This window comes from Phalacrocorax aristotelis, chromosome 6 (assembly GCF_949628215.1).
Source record: "Phalacrocorax aristotelis chromosome 6, bGulAri2.1, whole genome shotgun sequence".
In the NCBI taxonomy this organism is placed as follows: Eukaryota; Metazoa; Chordata; class Aves; order Suliformes; family Phalacrocoracidae; genus Phalacrocorax; species Phalacrocorax aristotelis.
In genome coordinates this window covers 22,708,287-22,724,866 of record NC_134281.1, presented here as the reverse complement: position 1 = coordinate 22,724,866, position 16,580 = coordinate 22,708,287, and the positions used below count along the sequence as shown (strand labels likewise).

Genomic DNA, 16,580 nt, shown 5'->3' with positions numbered 1-16,580 from the left:
TGGCACATTTTTTAAAAAAAAAAATATCTGTCTTAAGCTGTCCTGAAAGTTACCCGGATTCAAAGATTGTTGAATAATTCAGGTTAGAATGGGCTTTAGGAGGTCATTTTGACCAGCCTCCTGCTCAAAGCAGGGTCAGCTGTGTCCTCTTCAAGCTTGTAGTAGCTCAAAGTAAGGAATTTTGAGTAAGATCTGAAGTACTCAATGAACGACGCACCCTATTAGAGGAGTACTCTGTCACCTTCCTCCCTACCATCCCCTGACCCTGGCTGAGAATGCAGGGTGGAAATGTTCTGCAGAAAATCAGGTTCCTGTTGTGGTTGAGGCTGGCTCCAGCTTCAAGCAGGGGTTGAAAAGATTTAGAACTGGGTTGCAGAGGTAGCATGGGAGTTTTCAGAGAAGTTCTTTTCTGCTAACTACTGCTTCTTTGGTTCCAAACTTCATGTGGTATTAAGAAATATGTTTACACTGTCATTTTATTGTGGCAAATTGGAATTGAAAAATACCTCAACACACACAACTCAGAACACCCAAAATGTCTCTCATTTGCTTGTAGGCATCCTCACTCAGTTCTCTTGGCAGGAATATGCCTTTGAAGTATTTTAGGATTAACATGGTGTTTTCAAAGCAGTCCCGTTGAAGTTGAAATCCTCAGTACTGCCAGTGGAGCTGTTACAATCTTGTTGATTACAGTGGACAAAGGATTTACAGAGCAAGTTTCAAACTGCTTTTCCTAATTTTTTCTTCTTCTTTTCTTGTATGCATTGCTTGAATGATGGACCAAATCAATCGGTCATATTTTCTTATTTATTAATGGAGATCACAGGCTACACAAAATTATTCTTAAATCACTTCCGGCAAATGTACATTAAATTGAACCTTCAGAGACGGACTTGAAAGAGCTAATGTATCTGAGTTAATATTTAATGCTGAGTTTTGCAGAAGTTTGTATCCAAGGGAGTATTTCAGAAAGTACTCAAGTCCCTTTCAGTTCAGGAGTGTAGCCAAGCACATGTGAAATGCTTGTTATGAACCATTTCATGGCTAAAAATTGATAGCTTATCAGTCCTTCACAGAAAGACCCGATCTGTCAAAATTTGGGTATATGTTTTAAGTACTTGAAAAATCAGGCAATGTTAGTTCAGGTGTCTCCACTTGCAAACAGAAAGGTTTTGCTAGCTAGCACCAGAATTCTGCTTTGATAGAACATTTTCCACTTTTATTTTCCTTCTTTTGTAAAGGAGCATAAAACTTCCATAAGATGTTAAGGCTCCAGGATACCTTGCGAAGCAAAAAGCTGTCGCCATTGTACAGAGCTACCAGCACCCACCCAAAGAATCTCCCCCATACAGGAGCTGGCAAGGAGGCCTGTGCGCACAGGAGCAGAACACGAGTCCCCTCAGCCCCGATGTTGGCTTTTTACACAAGGGGCCAATCTTTATTCTCGTTAAAGGGAAATTTTACATTGCATAAACTATCCTATATCTACACTCAGGTGAAATTCAGTACCAATCCGAAAGTCTGACAGCTAAGCAAGAGGCAAGAAAACAACCAGTAACGTTTACAAACATATTCTAGCTGTATATCCTAACCGTCTGGAAACAAAGGTTTAATCACACTTCTTTTATTTAAGCATTTTCCCAGATGTTTCCTGCAGTTTGACAGATGTATCATTTACTAGGAAGTTGCGCTCTTGAGAATTAGAATGTTATGGACACGGTTGCTATAGACAATGACTCTGTAAGGGTAAGATTTGGAATAAAACGTTACATTAATTTCTGGTTGAATAAGTAATTTTTTTTTTTCCCCAGACCGAAAGTGCTGGACTGGACAGTCTCCTTTCATTTTCTCTCATGCTGTAATGTGCTACAAAAACATGTGAACTGGCTTTAACTCATTCCTGCAAAATTGCTGAGTGCTGACTCTGAATAAATGGCATTATTTCTTAGTGTTGAAAGGTGAAAAGTATTCCTGTGGCTGTCTTTAAACAGCTGTGGCCATCTTTACGTTTCAGAGCCGTGCTCTGAATGGTAGCCGGCATTTCCCGCCCTCGCCCCGGTATTCGGTACCGAGCCTGAGGCAGAGCGTGAGGAAATGGAGGGGGGACGAGGGCGCAGGTCGCGGCTCACGGTGCTGCTGGCTTCGTGCTGATGATTCCGAAAGAACGATCTGGGGGAAGGCAGCGGTTTAATCTCGGGTCGTGCCTTGCCGCCCCTCAGCGGCCCGGGCCGCCTTTCCCCGGTGCCGCCTCGAGGACGCTCTCAGCCCGCCGCGGCGGCCGGCGCTGGGACTCTTATCGTGACGGGGCGGCGGGGGCCCGCGCTCTGCGCCTCAGTCGCTTGCCAAGTCGGTGAGGCCCCGGGCGGGCCGGGAAGGGGGGACGCGGCCGCCTTCCTGCGCCCAGGAAATGCTCGCTCCGAGGTTAGTACCGGGCTCTGCGCTGGGACCCCCGGCCGCCGCCGCCGCCCGTCCCGGCTGGCCGGCGGCCCCGGGGCCCGGCCGTGCCCGCCTCAGGCGCTGAGAGAGCGAGTGCGGGGCGAGGCCGGCCCCGCTGCCCCCGTCCCCGAACCCTGAGCCCGCCCGCCCCGCGGCTGCCAAGGGGTTTCCTTTAGGCTTATCCTTTAGGTTTTCCTTTAGGTTTATCCCGAAAGAAAACTGCAGTGGAAATAAAATGATTTTGCCGCCATTGAAGCCTGGACATTTCAGCCTCAGTTATTTGACCACTTCTCCCAGCAGAAAGGGTTGCTGGAATCTGCTCTGATCTGTAGTTGCTGTGGTGTTGGCTACATCAGAGACCTGTGTCCATACTGCTTGATGGAAATTGACTCGTCCTTTAAATTTCTTACATAACTCCTCTCACACTGTAAACAAGCTATGCAGCTCAGCGGCTCTCCAAGAATCTCATTCACAGTGTAAATATTGTTCCTAAAATACAGTGGAATGTGAACATAGAGAGTATATTTGTTGGCTTATTGTACCCGTAAGCCCATCTGAGTGTGGGGATTGGGTTTCACTCATTTTATTGCATGGACTTGAGTGTAGAAGTACCTGGTGAGAAAGAAAAAGGGGGCTGGGATGAGCTTGGTAAGCCATGAGAAAAACTTTCTAAAACATCTGGGGAGAAGTCGCAGCACACACTAATTACTGTGTCATGTAGCCTTTAATGTTGCACAGATGTACACTTACCGTACATAATGGAGGAGTTGCGCATTACGGCCAAGTTCAGGTCGATTCCAATGTTCCTGCCGAAGTCCCGTTCTTAAAGTCCTTGTCTGTCAAAGTTGTTTGCAGTGTATGTCTGAAGCCTGGGGGTTTTTAGAATTTTTGAAATTGCTGTCTGAAAGCGAATTAATGCACTTTCTCAGCTTTTCCTGCTTCACGTCAGCCAATGTTATATTGTGCATCTGGTGGATAAGAGACCATAATTTGTAAGCTTTAATGATCCAGGCCCTTTTCCCTCTGTCTCTTAAGAACCATTGAAGTTGGAAAAGAAAGCTCTATAATCCCATCTCCTGACAATCTGACAGTTAATTCCAGTACTGTGACCTTATTTTCAGACTGGCTTGTGTTGTTAAAGCTTTTACTAAGTAAACTTGCCATTCTCATGTTGTTGATATCTTTTACTTCCCACATCATCTAGTTTAAGATGATGATTAATATATTCCTCTACTGTAAGATTCTACCTGATGCAGTCTTTTTTGTGATTGAACTAAACAAAATCCCATAAGCTTTTGAAAATTTGGAGCTCACAGATTGACCTAAGCTTTACAAAAATAGTTGTGTGACAGGCATTGAGTGATGAATCAAAGTATTTTTTCCAGATAAAGTAGAAAATATTGTAAGGAACAACACAGAAAATGCAATAAGAAAATATAACTGCCATTTTTTATTTCCTCTAATGGTTCTGCACAGTTTCATCATTGAATTTCAACACCACCAAGTTTTCCCAGGGCCTGCAGAACAGACTGATGTACCTCAGCAATATTGAGCACACATGTATGTGGCTAATCTTGTTGCGCTAGGACATGACCCGCTCCTGTGTGTATTTTATGTGCAAGCTTTCTCTTGACATTGGCCCATAGCTTTCTCTGTGTGATCATAAATAGTTTTTACAGTATTTTCCAATGACTCAGTACGAAAGGTTAGTTGCATGTGCCAAGTTTGACTTCAAAAGGGTGTTAACATGGCTGAATTTTAAAAGCTGCATGTGACCCAGCACATGAATTGGTAGACCATAAGAGGAAATGTCTGCCAGAGGTGTTTGAGTGGGCATTGCAGTTGGGTACAAATTAATCATTTTACAGCTGCCTCTGAATCTTTCCAGTAACCCCTCTGACCTTCTAGCTGTTTTCATGGAAGCCTCTTTGTTCTTTCCTTACACTGTCAGATTTTCTTTCCTGCTTGTTAGAAATTTTAGGGAAAGTTTGGAGTGTCTCTTTAACCTCATTTTTTATAATTTTTTATCATTTGCTTCTCTGGATATTTTTCCCCTCCAAGCAATTACAAGTGCCTTAGTTTTAGTTTCCATTCCAGTGGTGACTTGCCTTTCTCAATCTATGTTCTGTTTGTCCCAATGTATGCAGTAGCCTGACTTGCTCTCCAGACGTGAACGTTGGCATGTGCTATTTCACCAGCTTCACTTGACTTTCTCAGGATAAGATTATTGTGCCTTCGAGCACACAGATACTGTGTCAACTTCTGTATAGTTTACTTGTGAGCTAGCAATGAAGCCTTAGTTCTGGGTCCTGACTGGCAACCATAGGATTGAGTTTCTGTTGTGCATTGATATGTCTGAATTTTGCAGTTTTACTGAAAGTATCTTCCCAAAAAGTGCTGTAGTAGCAGTGTCTCCTAAAGACAGACTGCGTCCTCTGTGGAGGCTTTTTCAGCTTCTGAAATACATCTTCTGTCTTTTGGTCTTCACAGTTGGCAGAAATAGTTCTTCTCTTAGGCATTTTCTCAAGTGTGTTTGTTGTGCAGGTTTTTCAAAGGCATCTGGAGCTGCTGTCAGTCTTTGAAGAGAGTGTTCTGGGGACGTGGCTGAATCAGATAAATCTTAAAGGTTTGGTTACTTCTCCTGTCTCCTTTCCAAACGTGCTGCCCCTCTCACAGGCTGTTAGACAGCACTTACAACAGCCAAGCCAGTGACACCGCGCTGCAGGTTAGAGGACCAGAATGTTTCTCCTCTTTTGCTAATGCGATTGGCAGGAGGCCGAGTATTTTTTGTACCTCAGTCCTTGAAAACTAAGTCAGAGCTGACAGGAGTTGTACTCAGCTGTTGGTTTCCACCTAGATACAGTTAAACAAAACTTTAAGAGATGAAATGGTCTTATGTTTATGCTCCAGAAATCATAGTGCATTTTAGGAAAACTTTTGCAATTACTGCAACATCCAGTTATACCCAGACGCTTGTTATTGTAGTAGTACTGAAACACTGGAACTTTCTATTGTTCTAGCTCTACTTTTTGAGCCATTATTGACTTTTTAAAAAATTATTTAAGTTTCCTAACAGGCTAATTCATATTTACAGTTACCTCAGCAGAATTAATGAGATCACTTACCATTTCAGAATTTTTCCAGACATTTATAGTATATTGAAATTTTATTTACATCTCAGGTATGGCATCACATAAAACCTCTTAAAAAAATGGTGGTACTTTAAAATGAACCATCAGGTGTACCACACAAAATGAGAACCTAAATGTAGGAGTTTTAGAGCTGAGTGAGCAGGTGGTAGAGCAGAGAAATTAGTGGGTGAGCAGAGGTTCTGGGGTAATTTTTTTCTTTTTTAAAGTTGATCTACAGATTTTTACAGGTAACCTGCAGTCTGTACCTATTGCAGTAAGGTAACTTTGTCATCGTTCCTGGGTTGTAGATGTATGCATGTGTTCCAGTCGTGACATAGTTTTTCGTTTAATAAATCCCAGAGTTTTACTTATGGATGGAATGAGAGATTGCCATTATAAATCAACCAGTGCTACCTTCTAAAGCAACCTTATGAGTGTTGGAGCAAAGATAGCCAAACAAAAAAATCCTGTGAGAAAAATAAGTAGAATCTGAGATTGTGTTAATTTATTTTACTGTATATTAGATTTAGATTTTAGTTTTGTGGGTTTGGCTTTTGACTAAGGTCTTACATCATGCAGTTGTCTTGCATTCTTTCATACTTGTGAATATTAAGCCTTCATGAAGGGAAGCTCTTCTGTATCTGAGTCTTTTTGCTTGGTGCAGGCAGGCATTAATGGGACACTCCTTTATGCATTTCACATCTTATTTCTTTACTGTGAAATCTCTAACTCTCTGGTCCAAGATTTTATCTCTGAAAATCTTATTTGGTGAGGATAAATATAGAAAGTCTGACCTATGTTTGTTTATATGTAAGTTTATCCTGTTTCCTGTTACTAGGTTTTCAATGGTTTTATTTTGACTTCTCATCTCAAAGGTCTTTCCATTGGCTGCAGCACTAAGCTGAAAATAAAATTGTTGTGAATTGAAGTTGTTTAAGGGAAGGAACTACAGAATTATGATTAGGGAGGAGTGGAGAGAGCGGGGAAAAATAGGTACTGTTGGGTTGGTGCATGCATCCTGACTCTGAGCGAGCTTGCATAAATAGGGTGGATGCCTCATTCTCCAAACTGGGCCTGGTGCTCAAGTTGAAAAATTCAAAAGAACAAAAGCTCTTTTCTTAGAAGAGTTAGGCTTAATTATTGGTGGCTGGAGAAGCTTTTGAGGCAGCAGCTTAAAATCCTTGGTGCCTTTGCAGAGTTGTTTCTAGCCTGAGGCAGAAAGTGGAGACCTAGCCACCTGCTTCTTTCCTTGGTAACCACACTTGAATGGGGGAAGAAATGGAGGTTTTGCCAGCCACAGACCTGGGTTAAAGAACCACTTTGTAGCCAGCTGGCTAGTGAGCTGCTGTTGCGGAGTCCTCCAGAACCATAACGGGACGCGTGGCTGCTGTAGTTCTGCTTCAAGAAAGGCGTTAATGAAAGGTCAGTCATCACTCTTATCTGTGCATTGGTCTGAACACGATCTTTAGTTTGTCCAAAAGATTTCCTTGGGGAGGGCGGGGAATATACTGTGCAAATGATGTTTAAATAACAGCAATAGCAAAAAGGGAGGGCATTCTTTATCTTTCTCAGGAAACCATATCAGATGTCCATGTTCTGCGGAGGAAGTGTTTCTTGCAAAAACAATAATCTCTAGCAAGTTGCCTGCTTGAAAGGTTTTTGTGATGGAGTACTAAGCCATAAAAGGAAAAGGCTGCTCAAAGTAACAGAGAAACATAAAGCTAATAGAATGGGATGAAAAAGGGTTATGTATTTAGGTGGCAGCTATTCAAAGTAGATGTGGTTTGAAGAGTGTATTGGGCTGTTTAGAGTATTTTTTCATGTTATGAATACTTCGGATAATTGGCTGACACTCAAAGAGCAAACTGCTAATACTTTCAGGTTTTGTTTGGGCTTTTTAAGTTAATTTGGATTGCTTAAAAAATTCTGAGTAAGTGAAACTTAGGATTTTTCCCTCTGGTTATATATCATTGTGTTTTGAAATATCACCTTAAATTCTTGTTTTCCCACCTCACAGTAACAGAATTAATGTATGCAAGTAGATTCTTTTGCAGAAATGATCCCCATCATGTGGAGAAGATATTTTATATCAGTGGATTATAAATCCTTAAACAGTCTTTAACAAAAGCATCTGTCCTCTTTCAGACTTAAGAGTTTGTGAATAAATACAGTAAAAGATGTTAGAAAAATAATATTATGAAGATGCTGAAAAAACTGAAATTCTATTTGAATTAGGTTACACAAACGAAAGTTTACTCTTAAGCAGTATTACGCATTGTTTGTATAAAGCAAAAACTTCTTACGTGATAATTAAAAAGCACTGTAAGTGGATACTTGATCTTTCTGCAAGTGAAACACGCTCCTATACTACAACCATTTCAATTTAGGGCTCTATTTCTGCCAAAGGGAGTGTGAAACGTCTGTGATTTCTTCACTTGGAGGTACAGTAATACTTTTGGCATCTGTTCCTTAAGGATCTGCAGGCTGGAAGTGAGTGCAAGCAAAACTGTCCCCTTTGGTGGGCCTCTTTTTTTTTCCTTTTCCTGAAGCAGCTGGCAGAGTTAGCCTGTTGCTGTAGGATGAGTGTGAATTACTGCCACTCTGTGCCAGGGAACAGGACAGCCACATTTAAAGGTTGTACAACAAAAAAAAATTAAGAACAATGTATTTTAGCTACCTTTGAACTGGTTCCTGGGGAGGGCTGAAACATTGCTTTCAATTAACAAACATTATTTAGAACCAACCCGAAGCAGACTTTCAGCTCACAGTCAGGATGTGTGTGGTTTTGGTATGACATCCATCTGAGCACATGATGCTTGGTAAGTGCTGGAGCCTAGGTTATGATTCATTAGGGAGAAACATGGAAAACAATGTCTGTTTTTCAAGTGTTGGAGAAATGAATTTAAGGTTGGAATAATGTATTATTTTGCAAAAATAAACCTGCAAGTAGCCGGAATACCTCTGTTAGAAGAAAAGTAAGGGTGATGGGTATGGCTGATGTAATAGCATCCCACTGCCTGGTATTTGCTCAGGTTCTCACTAATATTAATTGATAGCTATTTTTTAAGTGAGTGGAGATGCACTGCCATATTCACCACTGAAGATGGAGTCTAGAGTTACATGTGCTGATTTTTAAATCAAAGTGGAGTTGGGGAATGGTAAAGCTGCTTGGACAGCTGGATTTATTTGTAGTATATATTTTTAAATTTTATTTCAAACATGGTCAGAAATCCTTCTTTGTAATTTTCTGCCCATATGTTTGAACTAAGAGATGCATCTCTGTACTTGCTCAGTGCATGTGGAATTTTTAAGCTAATTCACTTTAGTGAAATATAATTATATTCAAACACATGCAGTTTTGATTGCTCCTTCAGACAAAGCATCTAATAGCGAAACAAGAATTACTTCTTTCAATAACAAAGAATTTTAACAAACTTTCAGCTTCTACTAGAAAACTATTTTAAAGTTACATTTTAAACTGAATTATTTAATAATATAAACATGATGAATACTCTATAAATAATTTTATAAACAATTGTTTTACAAGTGGAGCCAAATGCCTGTAGGATTTGATATTTATATTTAAATAGGAGGAACTCAGAAGTGCTGGTATATTTTCACAAGGGCAGAGCTATCATGCTACTGTTCTACACAGTGCTGTAAAGTTTTCAGCTGGGCTTAGAAAAAATAATATCTCATGTGGAAGTAGAAGCTTCAGGTATTTTTCATTTTTTGCTAAGACTGTATAGTTGAAGGTAGATGAATTGAGGAGAGTATTTTTGAGGAGTGGAGTATAAACAGTTCCCTGCCCGGAAGAGGAGTTTTTCTGATTTAGGAAGAAGGAATTATTTGCCTACTGTTTGTAGTAGACCAGATGATATTTAGTTGAAAAATAAGATTTTGGCGTGCAGCCACGAAAGACTGCATTGCAGCACGAAAAATGAGCTGTCTCTACATAGCATTGCCTTTATCCCTTGAACAATGATTTTAGCAGTGTCTTTTCACATATCTAATGGCTGTTGTCCAGGTACAAAAACAGTCTGCAAAGGCATACTATTTATGAAGTTCCATACTTGCTTCATAAGGGGTGGTGAAGGATTAGTTTGTTGTTTTCAGTAGCTGCTTCAGTACTGTAATTCAAGATGAGGCTACTGTACTTTAAATATAGAGTCTGCTGTGCTGCCATTAAGTCACACATTTGAATCAGTCATTAGCTCAAAGCAATGCAATTCTAAACTCCTTTCTTCTGAATGCTGATGCTGCAAAGCAGTCTTGTGAATTGAAATGGGACCAAAGCTGGCAAAAGATCGAAATGTAGCACTGTGAGAACAGATTTCCTGGTGGTTTGTGTGCTGCTTTACTGTGTCTAAATCTGGCCTATAAAGAAGGATTCAAGAAACATATGATTTTCAGAGAACATCTTGAGCACCAGCTGTGAAACCTTAAAGGTTAGATTTTATGGTCAATTCTGCTAATCTGCAACTACTAATTTGTAATTAGTTAAAAGGGACAAGCAATAGGCGGGGGGGAGGGTGGCAGGGGGCCAGAGTGGGGGATACAAACAGTTACAAATCATATTGTTATTCTGTCGGCTGTTCCCTTCTAAGCATATCAGGGGAATTTGGCATAGAGAATAAGCCGTGTCCTGAGGTTCTCAAGTCACTAGTTGCCTGGTACCATATTAACCCTAGCTTGTACCATGATAAATGAGTTGAGTTTTGATTCAGGCAGCAATAGCAGATTTCTAACTTACACAACCAAGTGATGCTCAAGCAGGCTGAATAGCGCTGAAGACTTCCAATGAGTTCAGCAAAGTTCCATTCCTGAATATGGCAGAGATCTGCACCCTCATCGCAAGAAAGATTACAGCTTTTCTAGCTTTTACATGAGAGGGGCCACAAGGAGGACAAAGGTACAGGAACAGTTTTTATCTGAAGAAAGTAGTACCCTGGAGAGAAGAGGTTGCTGAACAGAGAGGTGAACTCAGGATTGGCATGAAGATAAAAAGGAGGGAGCGGTGGCCTTCTCTCTCTCCTAATACAAGAACTAGGGCAATAGCAGACCAAGCCATTAGATTTTAGGTTAAAAAGAAACAAAATCAGCCCATGAAGAAAAGGTAATTAACAAAGTGTGGAGTTTAAATTGTGGAATCCATTGCCACAGGATGCTGTTGAGGCTAAAAGTTTACACGGTCTCAAAAGGCACTTAAACAAATACTGTGCAACACAGTGACCACCCCTGACTGCCAAGGCAGGGTTATGGCAGAGCATCCCCACGCTGTGTGGTGGGTTTTTTAGATTCTCCCCTGAGGCTGCCTGCACAGCCGCCTGGGTTAGGGCATAGGGCGAACCTGCCATGCTGAAGTGATGCACGCACGTGTGGTTGTGGTGTACTGTTGGAGGATGAATATGAACCCCAGTGCTGGTTTGATTGTAGATGATACGGAGAAATCAACTTCAAGACAGAGTAATATTATTGTTTGTTTTTAACTAACATAAAACAACAAGTAGCCATTATATAAATCTAAGTAATTGTTTCATTTATATAAACCTACAAGGCTCTTCTATAGCATTTTTGTTGATAAGCTTTGGGGTTCCTTATTTTCCTCTCTTGGCAGGGCTTTTTTTTCCCCCCTCAGCTGTTAGCATTCCTTTTCAAGAGACTTTCTGAGACGTTGAAATAGACGGTATCTTCTTGGAGTTGTAACTTATTTCAGTATTGAATACTATTTGTCCATCTTGATTTCTAGTATTACAGAAACCATTTTTCTATTCCTTTTCCATCTCTGCCTAATATTCATTAGAGCATTTTTAAAGACTGCTTCTGCATATCAGTTTGCTATGATATGCTTTAAAAGTGGGGGGAAAACCCTCATAAGTGGATTTTACTAACTTATACACAGGACATACAGGACACTTCACTATTACTTAAAGGATCTTCTGAAGACAGAATGTATTTCCCATAGAACCAGGTTTTTCCTCAGCTCTTTCTTATGTGAAAGATAGACTGAACTTGCTATTTCTGAGGCACACTGACGCACTAGGTATTACAGCGTGTTAACTCTGATAATACTGGTACGTTCCAGGCTGTCAATCACACCCATGCTTACCTCAGTAAGTGGTTATGAAGGACTGCCTTCGCCAGTAGGAACGAAGTATCTATCCTTTGATTCACTGGTTTGCTTTTAATAACAATTATATTGCTTTATGGAAACTGAAATATCTCATACTTAAGTACAAAATTGGTATTAATGTAATTGCAGTGAATGACAGGCTAATTATGCAAGCATATCAACTGAGATTTACTGTTCAGTAGTAGTTTGAGATTGATCTTTTAAATAACAGTTGTCATTAAATGATTCTGAGGTAAGTGCAGTGTAGTTTTCTTTTCCTTCATTTTCTGCTCTGAAAATTTTGCTTTCTGCCTGACTCACTGCATTTTGCTGGTGTCAACCCATGTCTTTTGAGCAAATTAAACTTTTCTTGGGCTTCAGCAATGCCTAGAGAATACTGCAGTGTTAGGAGACAAAGTGGGAGACAAATGAATAATACGTTAAATGAGGAGGTGTCTGATCTTACCAACACATGATCAGTTGTTATGTTGACTTGGTGCATTTAGATAAGTATCTGAAGAAATTCTAGGCTGAAAAAAACAAGTGGGTTGCCAGAGCTTGCACATGTAAATTATTGACTTATCTTTGCAGGGACGTGGCTGGATAGACCAGGGACTCCTCACCAAGGGGTTCTATACCCTTCCTCACAACCAAGCAAAGTGCATTGCCTCATGTTTCTTAAAGGGATTTAACATTGCATATCTCAACACAATAGTAAGTCCTTTGACCTTTTCCCCTCTTTCATGTATTAGAAACAAGACTGCCAATGGAGATTATTGGAAGGAGCACAGAGAGAGGAGTCGCAGCCCAATAGAGAGGGCTGCTGCGCCAACAATGAGCCTTCATGCCAATCACATGTATGCCTCAATCCCAAGCTTGACCATGGATCAACCTCTAGCACTGACCAAAAACAGCATGGATGCAACCCGAACAGTTGGCATCACACCTACACTGACTTCTGTGGAACGGCAGCAGGTACTGGCTTCTAGGGTGACAAGAAACTCTGAGTGGTTGTAGGAATCCTTGCTGTAGACACAATGAGGACTTCCCAGATGTAAGCAGAATGTATTGTGAGTTACAATAGGTAGGCGATACTATTCTTAAGGGAAAATGTGTTTTAAAAATGCACAATGAATGTCGCAGCTCATTGGGTTTAATGTGAATAAATCGCTGATGTTTAAATGTATCTGTCACAGATTTCTTGGCCTTCCTGCTTTTTCTCATGCTTTGCTAAGCTTGTGAATGCATGTGTCATAACTGGGAGTGCAAATTCTGTGGTTCAGCGAAGCTCCAATACCTGCTAGGCAATAACTGGTGCAGTTCACAGGTAAAGAGGGTTTTAATCTGTGCTCCTCTTGGCAATCAGTGCATGCTTCCCTCCCCTCTGTCCTGCTGGGACTGCTGAAGAAGAGGTGCAAGACAGAAAGGCATAAGGGAGAATTTTGCACTGAATTCTCCAGGTGAAAGAAGCTGGAATGACCTTAGTTATTCTAGCCAGCTGAAAGCATTCATTGTGTCGTTCAGGGCAATGTTGTATCACTATTTCATAGTGACTTTTCCTAAAGCAAAGTAATGATTTTTGATTATCTGTAGTTTATTTCCATATGCTGCAGCAGGTTCTTTGTGGTTTGTTTTGGTTTTGCCTGGTTGTTTGGTTTTTGGCTTGCCATCTTGCACATTGTATTTGTTTTCCTGTTTTCCTTCAGAACTGCTGAAGATGAGCCATCTCTATGCAGTTTATACACTAAACTGTCAGGCTCGCTTTTATCTCTCTCACAAGTGGAGAGACAAAGCAAAATAATTGAGTCATGATGAGTTGGAGTGTTGAGAAATTAAACTGGGCCATGTACCCAAGCCCGCCCGCCCTCCCCTCCCCTCTCCTCCCGTGATGCCCTGCAAAGGGTAATCACTTTGAGTGGATGATCTTTCAGAGGCTGGAATTTTTCATATGCCATTTATGAAGGCTTCATTTCATCAGAGCCATATACTGTATTGTGTAGATTTTCAAAGTGGCTGGCTGTGTACACTAGTCTTTCACATTATGCTATGCCAAAATGCCTGGCTTTACACTAGTGTTGCTGATATCTTGCATCATTTGGCACACAGATTGCGGAGTTGTTGTTCTGTGCAGAACAGCTCTTCTTTGCTCTCAGCATTCAGTGATGACAGAGGAAGAAGGGACAGGCTTCCACTGACGACACTGGTGCCCTTTGATAGTATTACCGCTGCATCTCAGTGTAGCAGCTACTGCCTCTGACGCTCTTCTATTTTGGTGTGGTTGACTTGGGCTGATTCCTGTTGCCCATTACCAGATTCCTCTCCCTTTTGTTATCTTTGACATTTTGAGCTAGATTACAATCTATTTTCTTGAGGTAAGACCTTGCTAAGAGCACAGAGCAGAAATCATACCAAAAAAAAAAAAAAACTATACTGAAAATAAGAAACCCTAGTTTGATGATTCCTTGTTTTGCCTTTTTTGTTTGTTTGTTTTTTAACCTTAACATGTCGAATGGGATTTCTTCTGAAGTTTCTAATAAAGAAGTGGTAAAAAAATACCTTCTTATTTTATGCAGCATAGGTTTATTCAGTTGCTGTAGTCACTGTTACTAAATTCTCAGCTCATCTCAATATTTTCATATAAACAGGTATAGGCTGCTCAATGCACACAAAGCCATACCAGGGGATTCTGTAAGATGCCTTATTCTGCCTTTCAGATCCTTTGTGGTCTTGGTACATGCCCTCTTGAGAAAAGCTCTTTTGTTACTTGTCTCTCTCTCTACTTCCCACCTCTTCTGTGTCTAAAATACTCTTCTGAAGTGATAAGCGTGTACGCACTTCTCAAAACTGCTTCATAGATGCACAAAATCTTGACCCCTATAAAAAAGAAAATAAATACTTCCGCATGTTTACATGTTCCAATGCTTACAGAAACATCAAATAATTCACTTTTTTTCTTAAGTGTGCTGACAGCAAAGTTTAAAAAAAAAAGTAAATGCGATGTAAATAGCATCATTCCCATTTTGTTTAGACAAATAGGGTTAAACCTCCCCTTGAAAGCTCATCTCTCTTACTTTGGTCTTGCTCTTACTCTGTCTCGACCAAAGTACCACTGAACAATGAAAACTCTTTCCTTCCTTGTTGACTTTGTATGGTGGTAGGTAAAATAGTCATTTTTGTGGGATTCCTGCACAGATTTGTAAAATGCACAAGGAATTAAAACTGTGTTAATACCATCAATCTTGGTTATTCTTTTGGATGCCTAACAATTAACTTGCATCCATGCAACATAAAATATACCAAAGCTGCAAAGCAAAAATAGTTCAGTACCCATGTGGGTGCCCTTCAGCCACCTGGAGAGACTGGAACATTGCTTTTCCTAAGGCCTCGCTTCAGTGTAACATCTACATAGTAAACAACTACAAGAAGAGTATTTTATGTTTATGCTTTGTACAAAGTACACATTGTGGAATTAAGAGTGGGTGAACAGACAGTTCAGGGAATTTGCATGTGTTGAGAATGACAAAGGGTGATGTTTATTAAGTAGTGCTGGAAAGGCAGATTACAACAGGAAAGTACTGGTGGTCAAGACTGGCTCAAGAGCTCCTCATATTTTATTTTACATCTTATGGGCTTATTGTTTTGTAGCTGAAATACAGAATACAGAATTAGTCAGGCTAGGAAAACTTAACTTCTGAATGAGACATGATAACATTAAAACTTGGTAAGAAGCCAAATACCTGTCAAATTTGTGAAGTCCTGGAATCACAGGGATATAGGGACATAGAATGAAACAAATATTTAATGTGTTGACATTTAGTTCTGGCTATGTAATGCCTGTGAAGTTGAAACAGTCACTGTAAAATCACTTTAATGCTTTTAATGATTTGCTTTTATACTGCCCTTTTCTGTATGGCTGCTCACCAGTTAAATAACTAAGAAGCATTATGGAAATGTAATGTGGGTTGGTTAGTTTTGGGTTTTTTAAATCAAAGAAATAATAGCTGAATATTTTGGGGTTTAATATGCTTTATTGAATTAGATAGTTTATGGGTTATTTCACTGCCGGGATTCAGTTCATCTCAAGGGATTATGCAATGAACTGCTGCTAACTCAGCTTTGGCCAATTGCCTTAGGGACAGTTTTCCTTTTTTCTTCCATATCAGAACCGTCCATCCGTAATCACCTGTGCTTCTGCGAACAACCGGAACTGTAACCTCTCTCATTGCCCCATCGCTCACAGCGGCTGCGGTTCAGCAATGCCCACCTACAGAAGACCCTCTAGCAGTAAGTTACATGCCCGCACTCTTTACTGCCTGATGAGTGCTTGAGGAGAATAAAATTGTCTCGCTGACCATAACTGCATAGGCCCTGGTGTATTAACAGGAATAAAAGGAGGTGGAACAGTAGACACCTCTTTGTATCCTGTCTACCCAGAGACATGCCAGTACAGATCCCCTCTGCAGTCCTTCTAACCATCAATCCTATGCCACAGTAGAAAGCACCAATTCAAAATTACAGAGAGAGAGGTGTTCTTTTTTCTTGTTTTGAAAAGCTTCTTTAAGAAAACAAACATCCCACACAGACAAATAAGTCATTATGTCTATTTTAGTCTAACTGACAAACAGCAGACAGGGCCAGCAGATCCAACCATTCTCTTATTTTAGGAGCCATAGTTTCCCCAGTCTTTCAGTAGTCAGTAGGTGTCTATGATTCAGCTGCAGTCATGAAAATCTTTTCCTGCAGATATAAATACTCTTGCAGAACACACCCCCTCCACCTTCCTCTGCATGGATAACACAAAAAGCTTTGGAGGGCGTTGCTATAAGCGACCCAAACAGGGAGCTTTAACCTTCTACCTTCTGTGCAGTTAGTACTTTTCATTAAATCGTTTCATGCAGTAC

General features: G+C 40.5%; 1 protein-coding gene across 4 annotated transcripts in view; it reads left to right on the top strand.

Moving 5' to 3' along the window:
- Nucleotides 1–16,580, top strand: part of VGLL4 (vestigial like family member 4) — a 112,191-nt gene that overhangs the window by 92,306 nt on the left and 3,305 nt on the right. For 3 of the 4 annotated variants that reach the window (XM_075096608.1, XM_075096610.1, XM_075096611.1), the window contains 2 exons: nucleotides 12,432–12,654; nucleotides 15,843–15,963. In XM_075096608.1, coding sequence (XP_074952709.1) covers nucleotides 12,432–12,654; nucleotides 15,843–15,963 — 344 coding nt within the window. Of the gene's footprint in view, nucleotides 1–762; nucleotides 2,422–12,431; nucleotides 12,655–15,842; nucleotides 15,964–16,580 lie in introns of those variants that run through there. The other variant, XM_075096612.1, reaches the window with a different exon arrangement.